This window comes from Emys orbicularis, chromosome 2, assembly GCF_028017835.1.
Source record: "Emys orbicularis isolate rEmyOrb1 chromosome 2, rEmyOrb1.hap1, whole genome shotgun sequence".
NCBI classification, from domain to species: Eukaryota; Metazoa; Chordata; order Testudines; family Emydidae; genus Emys; species Emys orbicularis.
The window spans coordinates 238,394,520-238,410,068 of NC_088684.1; the positions used below are offsets into that span (position 1 = coordinate 238,394,520).

The following is a 15,549-nucleotide window of genomic DNA, read 5'->3' on the forward strand; positions in this document are numbered from 1 at the left end:
TTGCCTTAGTGATTTTTAATATTATTTTTGTTAACAGCTTTTGGGTTATTAAACTAAGGGCAGAAATAACATGTAATTTACCAACTGTAGCTTGCATTTGGGTTAGCTGTCCTTTAGTAATAAGACCAGTGGCTTTTTTTAGTTGCTTTAATTTTTTATTATGTTGTTGGCCCTTAAGAATATTTCAAATTGCTGCTGCACTATTTGCACCATTTTATACGTGGTTAGCTAAGCCTTTTTTTTTTTTTTTTAGAGGAGACCTGGGCTTTTAGCTGTGCTAGCCAAATAGCAGCCCCTTTGAGCGATTTAGATACATGAAAGTGATTTGAAAGCTGGATAGGGGCAGGGTAAATTTTACAGTTTTGAATGTGGCATTAATTATTGTTATTTGATATTTTAGTATATTTTGGGGGGGGATAGCATTATATTATATTTATCGTTTAAATATTTTTAGGTACTTTTGAGAGGCATTAACATTAATAGCATAGGAAGGAGTATTTTGTAATATGGTACAGGTTAAATTATTAGTTACTGGGATAATTTTAGTACATGTACAATTTTTAGTAGCAGAACATACTCTTTGAGTATGAGTTTGATTATTTATTAATTGCGTAACCAAAACAATAAGAACTTTTTTTTATATACTATACACTTTTTGTTTGGCCATTCTATTAACCCCATTATAAAACTTTAATTTTAAATTTTTGAAGCTTATTTGTAGTGATGTTATATATTTTTATTTGTTTTGATTAGTTTTTTTTCTATTTAATTGTTTGCTTATATGGGATATTTTGAACTTTAAAAATAATTTTTGTAAACAATATTTAAATAAATTACCAAAGTGTGAAGGCTTTGGCCATTGGGTTTTATTAGATATATGGCATTGTTTGTATTTGGATGTATTACAGGGGTAATAGTGTAATGGAGGAGATGGCGGGAGTAGTGGCAACAAGGTGCCTTTGGTATTTGTTATATAAAATTTAATTAGGGAGGGCAATACATGCTGAAGATACTTATTTAAAAACACAGGGCGCAGCCTGTAGAATAAACCCCAAAATTTAATTAATACCACATTCCTAAGCACGGGTTTTACAAGGTTTTTTCTTGCCAGTGTATAATTTTTTGTTTTTTTTATTAGGGTTAATTAATAATATTTTTTGTAGTTAGGAATTTTTGGACTTTGGCAATTTTAGCGGAGTGAGGGTTTTTTTTTTTTTTTTTTTTTAAGCAATTGTGGCTTAGCATTATAAAGGGGAGAGGTCACCAGCACATTGCCCTGTAGTGCTTTGGTTTTTGTAGCAAATACTGAATTCAGGTTAGCTTTGTCAGTGGACAAGGGAGAGGTTACTAGCACATTACCTTGTTTTTCTCTTTTGCTGTTTAGGAGGAAAAGAAATACTAGAAGGAGAGACAGGCTGATTAATAGTAGGAGTGGAATTATTTTGAGGTGGAGGGTTTTTTTTTGCAGTGAGAAACATGGGTCCAGGCAGTTAGTTTTTGGCACTTTACAGCGGTGTTGGTAGTTAGCAGGACTTGGTAAGGGGCTTTTTAGCGTGGAGCCAAAGCAGTTTTTTGTTGGTGGACCTTTACATAGATCCAATTTTTTGGTTTTAAGGAGTGGCAGGGCTGCTAGGGTTTTTGGGTAGCGCTTTTTTTATTTCTGAGAAAAGAAACCTAACACATTTTATTAATGCTTGGCAGTGTTTTGCAGATTTTACAGCTGCTTGGGCATATTTAAGTCCCCCCCTTTTTTTTTTGTTAGCCATTTTTTAGCGGTGAGCAGCGTCTTTGAATAGGGCCAGCATTTTATTTGTGGACTAAGCTTGCTAGCTATGGTTTTTTTGTTTTGTTTTGTTTTTTTGTTTGTTTGGTTTTGGGGGGGAAGCTTTTTGTTTGTTTGTTTGTTTGTTTGTTTGTTTAGGGGGGGGTTGGCTTTTTTTAATTTATAGGAAATTTTTACTACGCTGCATCGGGTTTTTTTCTCTCCCTTTTTTTTTTTTTAACCTGAGGGCATCATCACAACCCCTTAGTCCGGACTGAACACACTTGTGTGCTTTTTAGAGGGCGTTACCACAACCCCTCAACTCAATAGGTCTGACCTAAGCCACACATTGGCTTACCCTGGGCAGGGCCGGCTCCAGGCACCAGCTTCTCAAGCAGGTGCTTGGGGCGGCCGCTCCGGAGAGGGGCGGCACGTCCAGGTATTCGGCGGCAATTTGGCGGACGGTCCCTCATTCCGCCTGGGAGCGAAGGACCTCCCGCCGAATTGCCGCCGCAGATCGCGATTGTGATCGCGGCTTTTTTGTTTTGTTTTGTTTTTGTTTTGGCTGCTTGGGGTGGCCAAAACCCTGGAGCCGGCCCTGACCCTGGGGCAACAACACATTTCCCAGTCCCGCACATGCATATTACTGACCTTACATGGGGCAACCAATTCCCCAACACTGTTCTGCGTCTGATCTTGTTGCATAAGCAAAAGTTCGCATGGCGTGAGCCCAAAGGGACAGACGGCCCCACGGTCAGTCCTCCTCCGACACCCCAGCAGAGATTTCAAAAGGTCTTGTTGCAGGCACAGAGGCCCGAGGACAGCAACAGATGGGGGTTCGTTGCCCGGCGTGCTTCGCGCCAATAAACACACCGGGGTGGAGAAACAATCAAAGGTTTATTTGAGACCTCAAAGTGGTGCAAGGAGACAGGCAAATCTCAAATCGAGCACACCAGCAAAAACAGTTTCTCTCTTCTTATACTTTTCACAACTAAGCCCCCCCTCTCTCCCCCTGTACTACCACCCCCACTCCCCCTCCTTTCTCTACCGAAGACATGTTTATACATTTAAGCCGTTAAGTCATTCTAGGGCTATAAATCTAGCTTGTTAGTAACATTCCTCTAAACAATCATTTGGTTCTATTTACCCTAGTTTACCACTCCTCCTCCAGCTAGAAACATGCAAACCTCATCATTATTGCTTAGGACCTGGTTATAAGCAAGGTCGTAATAGGTAACTGGCTAGTTACACATTCCAATTCCTGTCCTTGGCTCTTGAGGCCGATTAGAGTTAAATATGGAAGGACAGAGTTTAAACATGGAAGAACTCTGGTTCATATATATAGGCCTAATGACGTCATCAGTTCCCTCCTTTGAGAATACTCAACAAACTTTTGGCTGAGTTTTCTCATATTCTGTAGACAAGATACGATTGAGTGCCATAGAGCTGAGGTTCTCAATGAGAGGGTATGCTGGGATTTCTGGGGAACGGGGGGCACAAAGCTTACGGAGGAGCAATTTAAAACAAGCAATCAGGAGGAGGGTGACCAGGCACAGTACCACACCTATGAGGAGGAGACGCACAAGGCTATTTCCCAGTCCTCCTAGGTTGGGCAACCAACTCCAAAGGGAATCAAAAACTGTGGGTTCCCTTTCCTGAGCCTTCCACTGCTCAAAAGCCTGTTCGGCTGACAGGACGTGCTTGTTAATGTCCTGTGAGTTTTCTGGGACATAAGTACAACATTCACTCCCAATAAGGACACACACTCCGCCCTGGGAGGCTAAAACATAATCTAAGGCCTGTCTGTTTTGCAGGGACAGCAACCGGAGCTGGTAAAGCTCTTAGTTAAGGCTTTTCTCTATGGCCAAGGTCTCATTGGCATACTCGGTGAGAAACACAGAGAGCCTACGATAAAATTGAGCCAGTCGTCCCACCCCATAGGATGGGAGAAAGATCATACCCAATCTGTCTCCTTCTGTAATGGGCTCTGGGGTGGCATACAAAGATCTATGCTGCCTAGGGCGGCCAGGGGGCAGTTTAGGGAAAACACGAAGGGGAGGGGCAAGATATCCTAGGTAGCAGCTTCCATACCACTGATGCGGTAACCACTTATAGGCAGAGGTACCGCAAATATAAAAGGAGTGGCCATTCCCTACCAAGCCATTATAACCGCTACTCCACCCATTTGCTTGTCTGGCATTCAACGATCCGAGCCGGGCGGTAGAGTCGGATTTGCCATTAACATAGACAGGGATGGAAGTGTCACTGTCAGGGGATAAATAATACTGACAGGTGCTATTCCCAGCAAACCAGGTGTGATTGCTGGACTTAAACTGTCGATAGCACACCAAACCAGGGGCCACTGGCCGCAACCTAATAGGGGAAGGGATATACGTTGAGTTGGCCTGCGGCTTCCAGGGGTCGTCCCTTAACGCATACTGGGACTCAATGGTACAGTTCTGTGACAACGGGGTACCCGAGACATTTTTCCCTCTACTGAACCATCCCCAACAGATATCTGACCAATTCTGGGGAACTACCCTCCAGGGTAACCCTGCAGCAGGGTGCGGGATTTGGGAGCATACACAGCAGTTAGAGAGGTTAAACTCTTGGGCAAAGCAAACCTTCAGGAACTCATATGTGTTTGTCTCTAAGTTAGTAGGGATTCCTTTCCATCCCGCATGTGCCTGGGGGGAAACGGGAGTTAACAAGAGGAGTGTCTCTATGGCAAAGAGCACCACTGTGGCAGACCCTAGACCTGAACTCATATTGGGCAGGTGATCCTAGGGCCTAACAATCACAATTCCCCAAATACCCACAAAATAACAATTACCAATAACAAGCAGATTAAAAACAACAGGGACCAGGCCACCAGGTTAGGCCGGCCCTGTGAAAATAAACACAACCAACGCTCAGAGGTCTCACGGGGAGTGCGCTGTGACTGTCCAAAGAGAGCACAGGGCATTCCCAGCAGACACTATTGTCGCCTGAATAACAGCTTAAGTCCCAGATTGTCGCTGGCAGTCTTCTCTGCAGGCTGAACGGTCCACCGTTCAGGAGCAGGCACTGCTTTCAGGCGAGAGTGATGAATCCAGTTTTTGTGGCCCTCAACCTTTGCTGCTGTATGGGAGACCAGCAGGACGGTGTAAGGTCCCTTCCACTTCTCTTGGAGAGGCTCGTCCTTCCAAGTCCGAACGAGTACGGAATCGCCTGGCTGCAAGGAGTGGATCGGGGCATCCAGCGGGAGAGGCTGCAAATCTTTGGTATACCTGTGGAGAGAACAAAGAACAGCAGACAGAGAGCACATGTACTGAGATAAGAAGCCACACCCCATTTCCCACTCCCCTGCCAGAACCGGTGTACCATTCATAGGCCATGCCCTTCCAAACATAATCTCGAAGGGACTGAGCCCTAACCTGCCCTTAGGGAGAGCGCGAATGCGGAGCAAAACAAGGGGCAAAGCATCAGGCCACTTAAGGGAAGCCTCTTGGCAAACCTTTGAGAGGTGCCGCTTAAGAGTCTGATTTGTACGCTCCACTACCCCATTGGCCTGCGGTCGCCATGGCGTGTGAAGCTTCCAGGGGATCTGTAGGGCATCCGATATCTTCTGAACGACTTGGGATGTGAAGTGTGTTCCATTATCAGATTCCATCCACTGGGGGAGCAATCTGAGCCATACTCTGTGCTACTCGATATCCTCGGAGTCCAACAAAGTTCAGGAGGCTCACAGTGGCTTTAAGGCAAGAGGTTAGACCCACAGCAGCAATTAACAAGTCATCCACATATTGCAGGAGGAGGACTTTGTCCTCGTTGTCCCACTCCTCCAAGTCTCTAGCCAGGGCCTGGCTGAAAAGAGTGGGGGAATTTTTAAATCCCTGGGCCAGCACTGTCCAGCAAAACTGCTTTCTAACCCTCCTTCTGTCCTCCCACTCGAAGGAGAAAATCTCCTGTGACTGAGGGTCAACCGGAATCGTGAAGAAAGCATCCTTTAAATCCAGGACTGAAAAATGGGTGTACTGCCCCCCTATAGAGGCCAACAATGTATACGGATTTGGAACAAGGGGGTGTAGAGTCTTAACCCGCTCATTAACTGCCCTCAGGTCCTGGACCAGCCGGTATGTGCCATTGGGCTTTTGTACAGGCAAGATAGGAGTGTTCCAAGCTGACTGGCATTCTCGAAGTACCCCGCACTTTAGGAACTGGTCTATAGTTTCCTGCAGTCCCTCTCTGGCTTCCTTTTTGATCGGATACTGCTTGATTCGCACTGGACCTTTTCCTGGCAAGAGCTGAACAGTAATAGGAGTATGATGGGCTGCCTTTCCTGGGATCCCTGATGCCCATACCAGAGGAAAAACCCGCTTCTCCCACTGACTCCACTCTGGGGCTTGCATAGCTGAGGGCTCAATTGCAAGTGTCATTATCCAGGCATTCTCTGGGGGTAAGGTGAGGCTTATTTCATCTTGAGTGAAATGCAGGGTGGCACCTAAGCGACAAAGCAGGTCCCGTCCTAATAGTGGCGTTGGACAATCGGGGAGGTACACCAGTCTGTGAGATAGAGTTCTGTTCCCCAAAGCACATTCCGCTGGGGCATATACTGGGCACTTAGTTCCTTTCCCTGTGGCTCCCACCACAGTGAGGGAATCTGCCACAGGCAGCTGAAGGGGTTGGTTTACAGCAGTTCATGCAGCTCCAGAGTCTATTAAAAAGGCCATGTCTGAATCTCCTACCCACATTTTTACTCGGGGTTCCGGGGGCAGGATAGTCCGTCTCCCCTGACACCCCTATTCTTGATCCTCTGCTGCCATCATAGGGGTACCTTCCCTTTCGGGGCACTCATTTTTCCAATGTCCCTCCTTTCGGCATATGGCACACTGATTGCGACCCAGACGCCTTTCTTGTAAGCCAGGGCGCCCACGCCCACGTCCTCTCATTCCCCGGCCCCTTCCACCTTCCTGAAATCTTCCCCTGCCACCAGCCTGTACTGCTGCAACCATCATTTTCACTTGCCTCTTTTCCTTTTCTCCCTCCCTAAGGCTGTAAGCCCTGTTTGCAGTTTCCAGAATCTGTGCCATTGTCATGCCCATCAAATCCTCCTTTTTCTGCAGTTTCCTTTTAATATCAGGGGCAGCACGGCTGGTAAAGATACCCTTTATAATTGCCTCAGTAGCCAGATCATCGGGGTTTGCATTAGTAGTTTGCCTGATGGTATCCCAAATACGCTGCAGAAAAGCAACCGGACTCTCTTTTGGCTCCTGTACTAGCTCATACGGCTTAGCCCAATTGTTATGTCGGACAGCTGAGTGTCGGAGACCATGTAATAGGAGCTCCTTGTATACAGTGAGAAGGGTGAAATCCGCCGGCACATTGGGATTCCACTGGGGGTCTGCTGTAGGGACCTGAACTGCAGCAACAGGGACGTTTGCTGCATCTGCCTCATGTCTACGCTGTGCCTCCTCCCGTGCCTTAGACACAACCTGATTTCGCTCCACCTCAGACAGCAGGGTCCGCATAAGGACATTACAGTCATCCCAGTCAGGCTTATGACTAGCCAGACACCCTTCAAAAACCGAGATAAACTTGCTTGGATTTGTAGAGAATTCCCCTGCCTGTGTCTTAAAAGCTGCCAGATCCACCGGGTTAAAAGGCACATGGGTGTAAACCTGCATTGTAGTAGCTGGACGATTATCTGTTCCAGTACGGGCTATCCGAGTCTCAGTAATCAATGGATAGAATCCCACCGAGTGGGCAATCTCTGGGACCTGAGGCACCCTGTCTTTATATGGTGGGGGTGTTGGAGCCGAAGGGGACACCGACTCTGCCATCACAACCGGGGGAGGGTTCTGGGGACTAACAGTAGTTACTACCGAACCTGTCGGAGTCAAATTACACCTCTGCAAAAGATCTGACCTATTTCTTAACAACATAAACAACTGTACATACATATGTTCATTCCATTTACCCGTTTGCTGACAAAACAAAAGCAATTGAAGGATCGTATTATAATTAAGTGATCCCTCCGGTGGCCATCTTTCCTGGTCCTCTAGCTGATATTGAGGCCAGTCTACTGTACAGAATCTTTTCAGTTTACTTTTAATCAACGGATCTGATCCAAACACTTTCCAGTTCACTAGAATGCATTCTAAGGGCGTACACCTTGCCCTACCTGCAGTACTCTGCCCCTGCCCCATACTCTAGGGAGACACTGGGCATCCCCAGGTCAAAACAGGTAAAGTCCCCACTGGACTGTTCCTACCTTATCCAAGGGTCCGGTTCTGCACCGTCGCCCGCAGCTGTTTCTCCACTAATCGAGCGCGTTGCACCGTTGTACCCTCCGGGGTCGACCAAACCACGTCTCCGCCGAGGCCCCCGATGAAATCACCGGTGCGCGCTGGGCGTCGGTCGTTGCCGCAATCCGTCGACCTCCGAGAGGGGTCCGGGCAAGGCTAAATTTCAGCCTCGAGCCCACCCAGGGACGCCAAGACTGTTGCAGGCACAGAGGCCCGAGGACAGCAACAGACGGGGGTTCGTTGCCCGGCGTGCTTCACGCCAATAAACACACCGGGGTGGAGAAACAATCAAAGGTTTATTTGAGATCTCAAAGTGGTGCAAGGAGACAGGCAAATCTCAAATCGAGCACACCAGCAAAAACAGTTTCTCTCTTCTTATACTTTTCACAACTAAGCCCCCCTTCTCTCCCCCTGTACTACCACCCCCACTCCCCCTCCTTTCTCTACCGAAGACATGTTTATACATTTAAGCCGTTAAGTCATTCTAGGGCTATAAATCTAGCTTGTTAGTAACATTCCTCTAAACAATCATTTGGTTCTATTTACCCTAGTTTACCACTCCTCCTCCAGCTAGAAACATGCAAACCTCATCATTATTGCTTAGGACCTGGTTATAAGCAAGGTCGTAATAGGTAACTGGCTATTTACACATTCCAATTCCTGTCCTTGGCTCTTGAGGCCGATTAGAGTTAAATATGGAAGGACAGAGTTTAAACATGGAAGAACTCTGGTTCATATATATAGGCCTAATGACGTCATCAGTCTCTTGACGCCTGGAGTTCGAAGGAGAACGGTCCGTAGTAGTGGTCACTGCCTCAGCCAGGCGTAGGCATCCGAGTCACAAGGCACCAAATATTGTGGAAGAAACAAACTTTACTTTTAGGTTAGAAGCAATAAAATTAGAGATAGCTTTATTTAGGACATGCAATTGCAAGGGAAGAACACAGCTGACAGAGAGCATCTTTGCCTTAGTTTTTTTAAAGTACAAGCAATATTACACAAGCATTTATACATTTTAGTGGCATGCATTAATTTAAAACATTTGCAGTTTGTTTATGTTATGTTTTGCTTTTTTTAATTTTTGTTTTTAATTATTGCTATTTTAAGGCTGAGTCACACTGACCATTTTGCTGTTTTTATTTGCTTTTGATGTGAGCCCTGCTTTTACAGGCTCCGCAATATTAGGCTAAGACTTAGCTTAACAGATGCTTTGTTTTTGATACTTAAATGGCAACTTAACCCTTTTTTTTTTTGCTTTTACACTGTCATGATTCACAACACTATAGTTTACAATCGTGTCTCTGCAGTATTTTGGGCCATTACTGTAGAATACTGTAGACTGTTTTGTTTATGATTTAAGGAAGGTGTGCGCTTTGGAAGGAAGAATGCCATTTCCTTTTTTAGGTGTTCTATTTTATCAAACCACTCAATTAATTTTAAAAATCATCTTTGGTTAGAAATAGACAATCTTCGGGCCCAAATGTCAGACTTTGAGGCCAGAAGCGACAACCGGATCATCTAGTCTGACCTGCTGTATATCACAGGCCACCAACACCCAGGCATCAAACCCAACAACTGAAATTAGACCAAAGTATTAAATCCCTCAGGAGATTAAACTGTCACAGGCAGAGAATAGGAGGCGCGGAGGTGCACCAGGCATGGCAAGGAATTGAGTTAATAAGATATACCCTGATGATTCTAACACAAGAACTGCACCACATGCTGCAGAGGAAGGCAACCCCCTCCCGCCCCCAGCTCACTGCCAATCTGATCTGGGGAAGATGCCTTCCCAACTCCACATATGGTGGTCAGTTAGACCCTGAGCATGTGAGCAAGAGCCCGCTGGCTAAGCACATCAGAAAATTCTCAGTAACACCTGAGAGCCGGGCCCACCTCATCCAGTGTCCCATCTCCAGCCATGGCCATCTCTGATGCTTTAGAGGAAGGAGATAAACACCAGAATACAATGCGGGGCTGGAGAAAATCCCTGCAGGTGACCAGCTGAAGCCCTTAAGCATGATATTTTAGGAACATAAAACATGAACCAGAAGGGATGCTCAGGGCTATGAAGCCAGCTCCCCTAACCAACCACATCATACAATCCCACTCATAAATTTGTCCAGCTCTCTCTTAAAATTAAGTTGCTTGTCCCAGAAACTCCTATTGTGAGGCTGTTCCAGAACTTCACTGTATTTGATTGCCCTTCCAAGAGGCAGCTGCTAATGGGAAGGTCCTAATCACTACAGTGCAGCATCAGTCAAGTTGAGTTAACTAGCATCAGCCCTAACTGGCTAGACTGGAGAGTGGTATCTGCTTAAAGGAAATACTGGTTACAGCTGGACTATACCCACTATAGCATTCATAAAAAACAAGCTACACTTTGTTTTCCTGAAGTGATTGAGCTGAAAATACCCCAATGTGTGGCAACTCTCACATTAATATATCTGCATGTGGCAATGGTAAAATAATAGATACCATTTTCGGCTTACCACCCCCACCCCTGATATAGTAGGCAAAGACCAGGAAGATAGAATTCCTTTCTTGGGTGCCTCTCCCAGCAGTACCCAGGCCTGGTTGGTGTTGGACAACTGTTACAGAGTTAAGAGTTTGGTGGCTAAATCCTTCCTTCACTTACAACCATGCAACCCGTGTGGGGTTAGAATTGTGTAACTGAGGGCAGAATTTAGCCCATTGTACCAATTCTAGTTGATAGTGTAAGCTACTACATTTTAAATAGAGACATAATTAGTACTCCATCACCACCACAACCAACAAAAATTCCTTCTGCTCCAATATTTGTTAAAAATCAGGAGCTGGGGTGGAAACTGAGGGCACAACACTCTGAAGTTTCCTAGGTCACCTCCACAATCCCAGCATTCCCCACTGTCACACGCACCTTCCCTAGTTCTAGGGCATTATTGTGAAACATAAAACACAACATTTATTATGACATTTATAGTCTGGAGGTAGCACCTCAAGGCCCCAACACAGCCAATTCTTATTAACTAAACTAAAATTTATTAAAAAACTAAAGAGAGAGTATGGTTAAAAGATCAATATACATACAGGCATGAATTCAATTCATTGAGGTGCAGATTCATAGCAGAGATGGTGAGCTTTGTAGTTGCAAAGAGTTCTTTCAGAAATAGTTCATAGGTTATAGTCCGATGTCCAAATATCATATTCAGGGCGTACCAGCATAACTGGGATCTTGGTCTTGCGACTCAAAATTCTCCTGATGAAGTCCAAGTAGATCTGAAATGACAGAATCAAGACCCAAAGATCTTTTATACAATTTCATGTCTTTTGACAAATTGGAGTTCCTCAGGGAACAAAAGGTAATTAGGATGACTTTGAAGGAGGTCCATCACTGGTAATTAGCTATATGAATTAACATAAGGCCATTTGCTTGTTCCTCCTCCATTCACAGTACATTTCAAAGAGAAATGAATACCAAGATATCCCATGTTTACAATTCATTTAAATGATAGGATGTTCTTTTGACCTCTGAATTATCAGAATACAGCATAGACAGGGACTGTTGGTTACATTGTCAACCCTACTCATACATATGTAAACACACAAAAACACAAACATTATCTCCCCACATGTCTTTTGAGGGTTATTTATTTTGCAGGATATTTAACCACTTCTAGCCGTGCATCACAGCACCTATATCCCCACCCCAGAGAAAAAAGTGTTCCAATTTTTCACACTTGTTATCTGGTTACACTAGTTTCAAGTCCCTTTCATCCAGGGGGATCCCAGTATAAAATACAAGCGTGTTTCAGATGTCCTTATGTGCATCATGAATCTCACAATCATGTCACTGAATCAAATTGCTGCCTTGCCAAAAGTGGCAAGAATGGAATAGATTTCTATTTTCTGTGAGGATGTATACGGGCATTGACTTTCAGACAATGTCTAATATTTAATCTTGATAGGGGAATGGCAGAATAAGAGGCTAAAAATAATAGTACTTGGCATTTACAGAACACCTTTCATCAGAGGCTCTCATACTGTTCAAATACAGGAGTGGTAAATTTAACTCAAACATACCTAAGAAACCCAAAGGAAATGTAAAAATAAGTTCACTATCTTGGTAATCCTTATGGGTACTTACTGGCTGTGTTATTCTCTTTGGAGGACAAATGCCTGGGAGGTCGCCTGGCATGGGGAATCTGCGGGGCGACGGGAGATGAGAGCACGGGTCTGTGATCAGGGCCGAACGACAAACAAAGTTACAGAGCCCAGCCCCTGGTGAGGGCGGGGCAGCAAAGAGTCTCTGGCTCAGGCCTACACTCAGGCTGTGCAGCAAAACAGTCGAGCCTCCTAACTGTAGCGGAGGGCCAACAAGTGCAGGCTTCTTGCCTAAGAGAGGGGGAGACTGCCACCCACGGATTGGGGTGGCAGAGGGGACGCAGGCCCATCCACTCCCCTGCGTCCCAGCAGGGCCCTAGCAGTGCCAGAGCGGTCTGCCAATGGGTCAGCGGGGATCCTGAGCGCACCACACTGACTCACTTGCTGACAGTGTTGCAGCTAGAAAGGGGTCGGCTACCTCTGGGCCACTTCTTAACTCTCCCTCAGGGCGTACCTGGCTCTGTAGAGGGTCATCCATGTTGTCGGGGAAGAGGGCCTCTGTCAGGGCTTGCAGCTCCTCCGTGTTTGGGTCTCTAAATGGCCCTGGCCACTCCGCAGATTCCTCAGGGTCTGTGGCAGCCTCCCAGCTCCGGAGCTTGCAGGAAGCCTCTGGCGCCTCCGCAGCTGGGCCCCAACTGAGTTTTCCGGCCCGACTTTTGTACTTCCTGTCCCGCCCTCCGGCTGGAGGGTTGAGCGTGGCGTGGCTCTGCCCACCAGGGTTCAGTGAGGGGCCCCTCCCCTCTGGGTTTGTGGGCGGCCAATCCGCCTCACTACAGTCGGTCAGTTGAAAGTGATATGTTTTTGTTTTTGTTTTAGGATATAAATGGTGCAAGACTTCCACTTCAGAAAATTCTTTGTAAATCTAATAACAGCTGTATTTGCACTGCTAAGGACCTCCTGCAGAGACTGAATAATTTTTGAAAAATTAAGAACCTCAGCAAAAAGGAATAGATCTTCAAATTTTGAACAGTGCTTCAGAAGAACTGCAAAATTAAAGCTGGAATTTATCTAGTTCCTTGGAATTAGTAGCAAGCAATACTCCTGCTTCTGAAGAAATGAGATCATCTGAAAGCAAATGGAAGGAGTTATGTGAGGAAGCTGAACACATAGCCAAGGAACCTGAAATTGCCTTTTCCCCTCAGGCAGTAGCAAAAGTTGACCTCAGCATTGCAAACCAGCAAGGCCACAAAGAACAAACAAAATATACTCCAAGCTGGCACAGCTCTTTGTTTCTGGCACACAGGATCAGTCGTTTGCATATGATGTTCTGAAGAGCAGTCAACAATATATAAAAAACGGTTTCTACTATCCTGTGCTGGATGAATTCTCGCTAAGCTTGGCAGATGATTCACCTCTAACTCTAGTTAGCTGTCTGATTTTTTTACATTTTATCCTTCAAAAAGATCCATGAGTTTATAAGGGCGTAAGTAGCTCCTGGGCCCTTGCTCAAAGTTGGGCTTCCCCCCCCCCCCCCGCAAAATCTGAAATGTCACCCCTACAGCAGATTGCCACTTCAGTAAAGATTGCTTAGAATGGAGTTAATAATGCAGACACTGAAACGGTCTGTAAAGCTGTATTCTAGTCTAAAATCCGGAATATTGATAAAATACATGTTCTGAAAAAGAACTAATTTGACAACAGTTAACCACATATGAACAAAAAGACTATACTTCCACTACACTCAATTCAATTTTTAATCTTTCTGGAATAAAATCACTTTTATTCCAGAATATTACTGCACATCCAAAATGGAGTAACTATTCCAGAATAAGGTGATTTTTTTTCTGGAATGCAGTGTTCACGTAGGGAACTGTTTCGGAATAGCTATTGCAGAACAGCTTATTCCCATCAATTACTCCACGCTGACAAATAAGCCCTAAGGCAAACTGAGTAAGGGTTGCACAACCAGGTGCTTGATGATCATCCTTGAAATAATAACACATGATGCACTTGCACTTCCCTCTGTGGTGTATATTTCATATAATAGCAATATTTTTATTGTAAATGACGGTGAATGAGACCATTGACTGTGGTATTTAAAAAAGAAAATAGAAGTGGGTAGAGACCTTAGAAGTCATTCTTGAAAGTTTGGGTTTTTCTTTGAATGAATCAGCACCAAAATAATACAGTGTGTTGAAAGTCCCAAATAGAAAGAATAAGAGGAGCATTCACAAAATCTCATTGAAAAATGGCTCAGGACTGTATTATTCTTAGTTATTTTGGATTCTACCTTACACCCAATAAGGGAGGCACAATTGGGACCAAAATACTTATGTCTTTTATTGTTACATATCCAGGTCCATTTCTACTGCAGTGCCCCAGAATTCAACATTCAAAGACATCACAGCTACCAGTACTTCTAAGGCTGTGAAAGAATGGATCCACCTTGCAGATGCTAAGGTAAGATGACGATTTTTAAAAATATATTTTTAAAACCTATTATTTACATCTGGATATTTTTCTTCATATGTGAAAACATGTTTTAAAAATCTGACACTGGTGTACAGAAGAGAGTAGGAGCTTTAAAAGTGTGGTGACTGTCTATTTGCACTCTACAATTTGCAAGGTGAATTGACATTCGGAGAAGTCACTTGGTTTATTCAGTCAATGCTCCCATGCATTCAAAGAGATTATTAAAAATTCCCAAACCTGTGAAACATTTGTTAATTTTATTGTTTTGTTGGTTTGTTATAAACTTAATTTTAAGAACAAGGAATTTAACTATAAGGGGTCTGAGTCAGCTCCCATTGAAATCTATGTTCAAACTCCGTTGCTGAAAGATCAGTCCTTTAGGCTTGTTCTATAAAGCCACTTATGTCGACCTAACTAGGTTAGTGTCTACACTACAGCCTTGCTCCCGCTGATGTAAGTTCCCTACTACACCAACACAATAACTCCACCTCCAGGAGAGGCATAGGGCTTATGTTGTTGTAGTTAGGGCAAGGCAGTGTCTGTGTAGACGCTGCTCCTTATGTCAACTGTTGGCTGTCAGTCTTGTCAATTTCATAGTTCCTCTGGAGCCATGAATTTGACAAGAAAGTCAGCTCCTGGCCCCCCCAGCTGGGTGGCTGGTCTCTGCTCCAAGTTAGGCTGCCACCCAGGGTCCCAGCTTGGGCTGCCGCCCAGGCTCCCCACTGGAGCCCTCCTGCCCCCTGAGGTCCTGGCTGCTTGTTCCCAGCTGGGAGCATGGTAACCAGACTCTGGGTTTGGATCTCCCTGCCAGAGGTGAGAAGCCCGGGCTCTCAGCCCCCCACAATGCCCCTCTTCAGTTGGTGGAAGCACTCCTGGTGAGGTCATGCACCTTTGACAGATGGAAGGTAGTGTGGACATCAGCCAACACAGTAATTACTGCAGTGGCTG

General features: G+C 45.0%; 1 protein-coding gene across 1 annotated transcript in view; it reads right to left on the minus strand.

Annotated features, from left to right (window-relative positions):
* LOC135873820 (ATP-dependent translocase ABCB1-like) overlaps positions 1-12,667 on the minus strand; it is a 78,540-nt gene extending 65,873 nt beyond the window's left edge. Inside the window, exons 1-2 of the mRNA XM_065398434.1 lie at positions 12,644-12,667; positions 11,245-11,304 (exon numbers count right to left, since the gene is read on the minus strand). Coding sequence (XP_065254506.1) covers positions 11,245-11,304; positions 12,644-12,667 — 84 coding nt within the window. The remainder of the gene's footprint in view (positions 1-11,244; positions 11,305-12,643) is intronic.
* Positions 12,668-15,549: the final 2,882 nt, after the last annotated feature.